This window comes from Lepidothrix coronata, unplaced genomic scaffold (assembly GCF_001604755.1).
Source record: "Lepidothrix coronata isolate B3197 unplaced genomic scaffold, Lepidothrix_coronata-1.0 Scaffold407, whole genome shotgun sequence".
Lineage (NCBI taxonomy): Eukaryota > Metazoa > Chordata > Aves > Passeriformes > Pipridae > Lepidothrix > Lepidothrix coronata.
The window spans coordinates 40373-41934 of NW_016690587.1; the positions used below are offsets into that span (position 1 = coordinate 40373).

Here is a 1562-nt window from a genome sequence, read left to right on the forward strand (position 1 = left end):
CATCCCCTTTCCCTTGTGGACAATCTTGTAGCATAAGAACATGCATACAGCCACCAGGAACACTCCCTCCATCCTAGCTTCTCCACATCCATCCAACTATTCATCCACTCATCCAGCTTCTTCCATCCATCTAGGCAGGAACCTACCCACCATCCTGTCCAGAATCCACTAGGTCATTCAGTTCTGGATCCATCATGGATACATGATGATGGATTCAAGATGGATAATGGATGAAGATGAATGATGATGAGGACAGATGGTGAATGATGATGATGGGGGTTGATGAAGATGATGGTGGATGATGGCAGGTGTTGGTCAATGGGTTGGTGGAAGGGGCGATGTTTGACTGGATGGTGCTGCGGTCAGTGGATGCTCAGTGGTGGGTGGGGATGTCATCAAGATGGGATCCCACTATCCCCTCATGTCTTGATCAATCCAGCCCTCCATCCCTCTCATTTTCCCCCTCACCTGTGGTGATGTCAATGGAGACGCGGTCGATCCTCTTCCCGCCCCGCAGGCCGTAGAGGTGGAAGCGGTACCGGTGGGACGGGGACAGTCCCGGCACCGTCACTGAGTGGAACTCGCCATCGATGGGCAGGGCCTGGGGCTGGCCCTGGGCATCCCGGTACTGCAGCGTGAAGGAGTCAAAGGGGCCCTCGGGGATGCTCCATTGCAGCCCCACGGAGCTGGGGGTGACGCTGGAGACCCTCAGTTTTCCCAGCACCGCCCGTGCTGGGAGGGCCTCAGATGGGGGAGGCTCAGTTTGAGGGTGCTCAGGTGTTGGCTCCTCTGGGGGTGGTGGTGGCTTCTCTTGCTCCACTGTGGCTGTGACAGAGGGGGTGGTGATGGTGATGGCCATCTGCTTGTCCATCCCATGTCCATCCCACCATCCATCCATCCAATCATGTTTCTTTCCATGCATTCTTTCATTCAACTGGTTTTTTAATGTCTCCCTGCACTGGATTATCAAACCACCACCGAGTTGCTCCAACACACATCATCAATCCATCATCCATCCAGCATCCATTATTTTCCTTCTGTCAATCCTTGAATCCATTCCACCATCACTCCTCACTCCCTGCCCCAACCCACACCCCCACACTGAACCTCTCCCTCACTCAGGGCACAAGCCAACCATGGGCTCAGCCTCACATGTGCCTGTCCAACCACGTGACCATCTGTCATCCATCCATCCAAAACACCCAGGAGACCCCCATCCGTCCATTCATCTATCACCCATCACCATCCATACCTCATCCATCATCCATCCCTCCATCAGTCCATCCATCCAACCCATCATCCATTCAACACCCAAGCCAACTCCCCACTCATTCCCACATCCATCTCCCCGGGTCTTTCTACCACAAATCCCCGCAGGCCTCCACCCCTACCATCCCCCATTTTCCACAGAAAATTTTCCATCCAAGAGGACATGCATCAGGCCACCAGGAACCCTCCGTCCATCCCAGCTGCCCCACATCCATCCAACCACTCATCCATCCATCCACCTTCTTCCATCCATCTGGGCAGGAACCCACCCACCATCCAGTCTGGAATCCATT

At 54.5% G+C, this 1562-nt stretch overlaps 1 protein-coding gene across 1 annotated transcript in view; it reads right to left on the reverse strand.

The window, feature by feature from the left end:
- Nucleotides 1-1562, reverse strand: part of LOC108509806 (tenascin-X-like) — a gene marked incomplete at its 3' end in the record, with an annotated part of 27379 nt that overhangs the window by 15427 nt on the left and 10390 nt on the right. The window contains exon 10 of the mRNA XM_017839386.1: nucleotides 469-787. Coding sequence (XP_017694875.1) covers nucleotides 469-787 — 319 coding nt within the window. The remainder of the gene's footprint in view (nucleotides 1-468; nucleotides 788-1562) is intronic.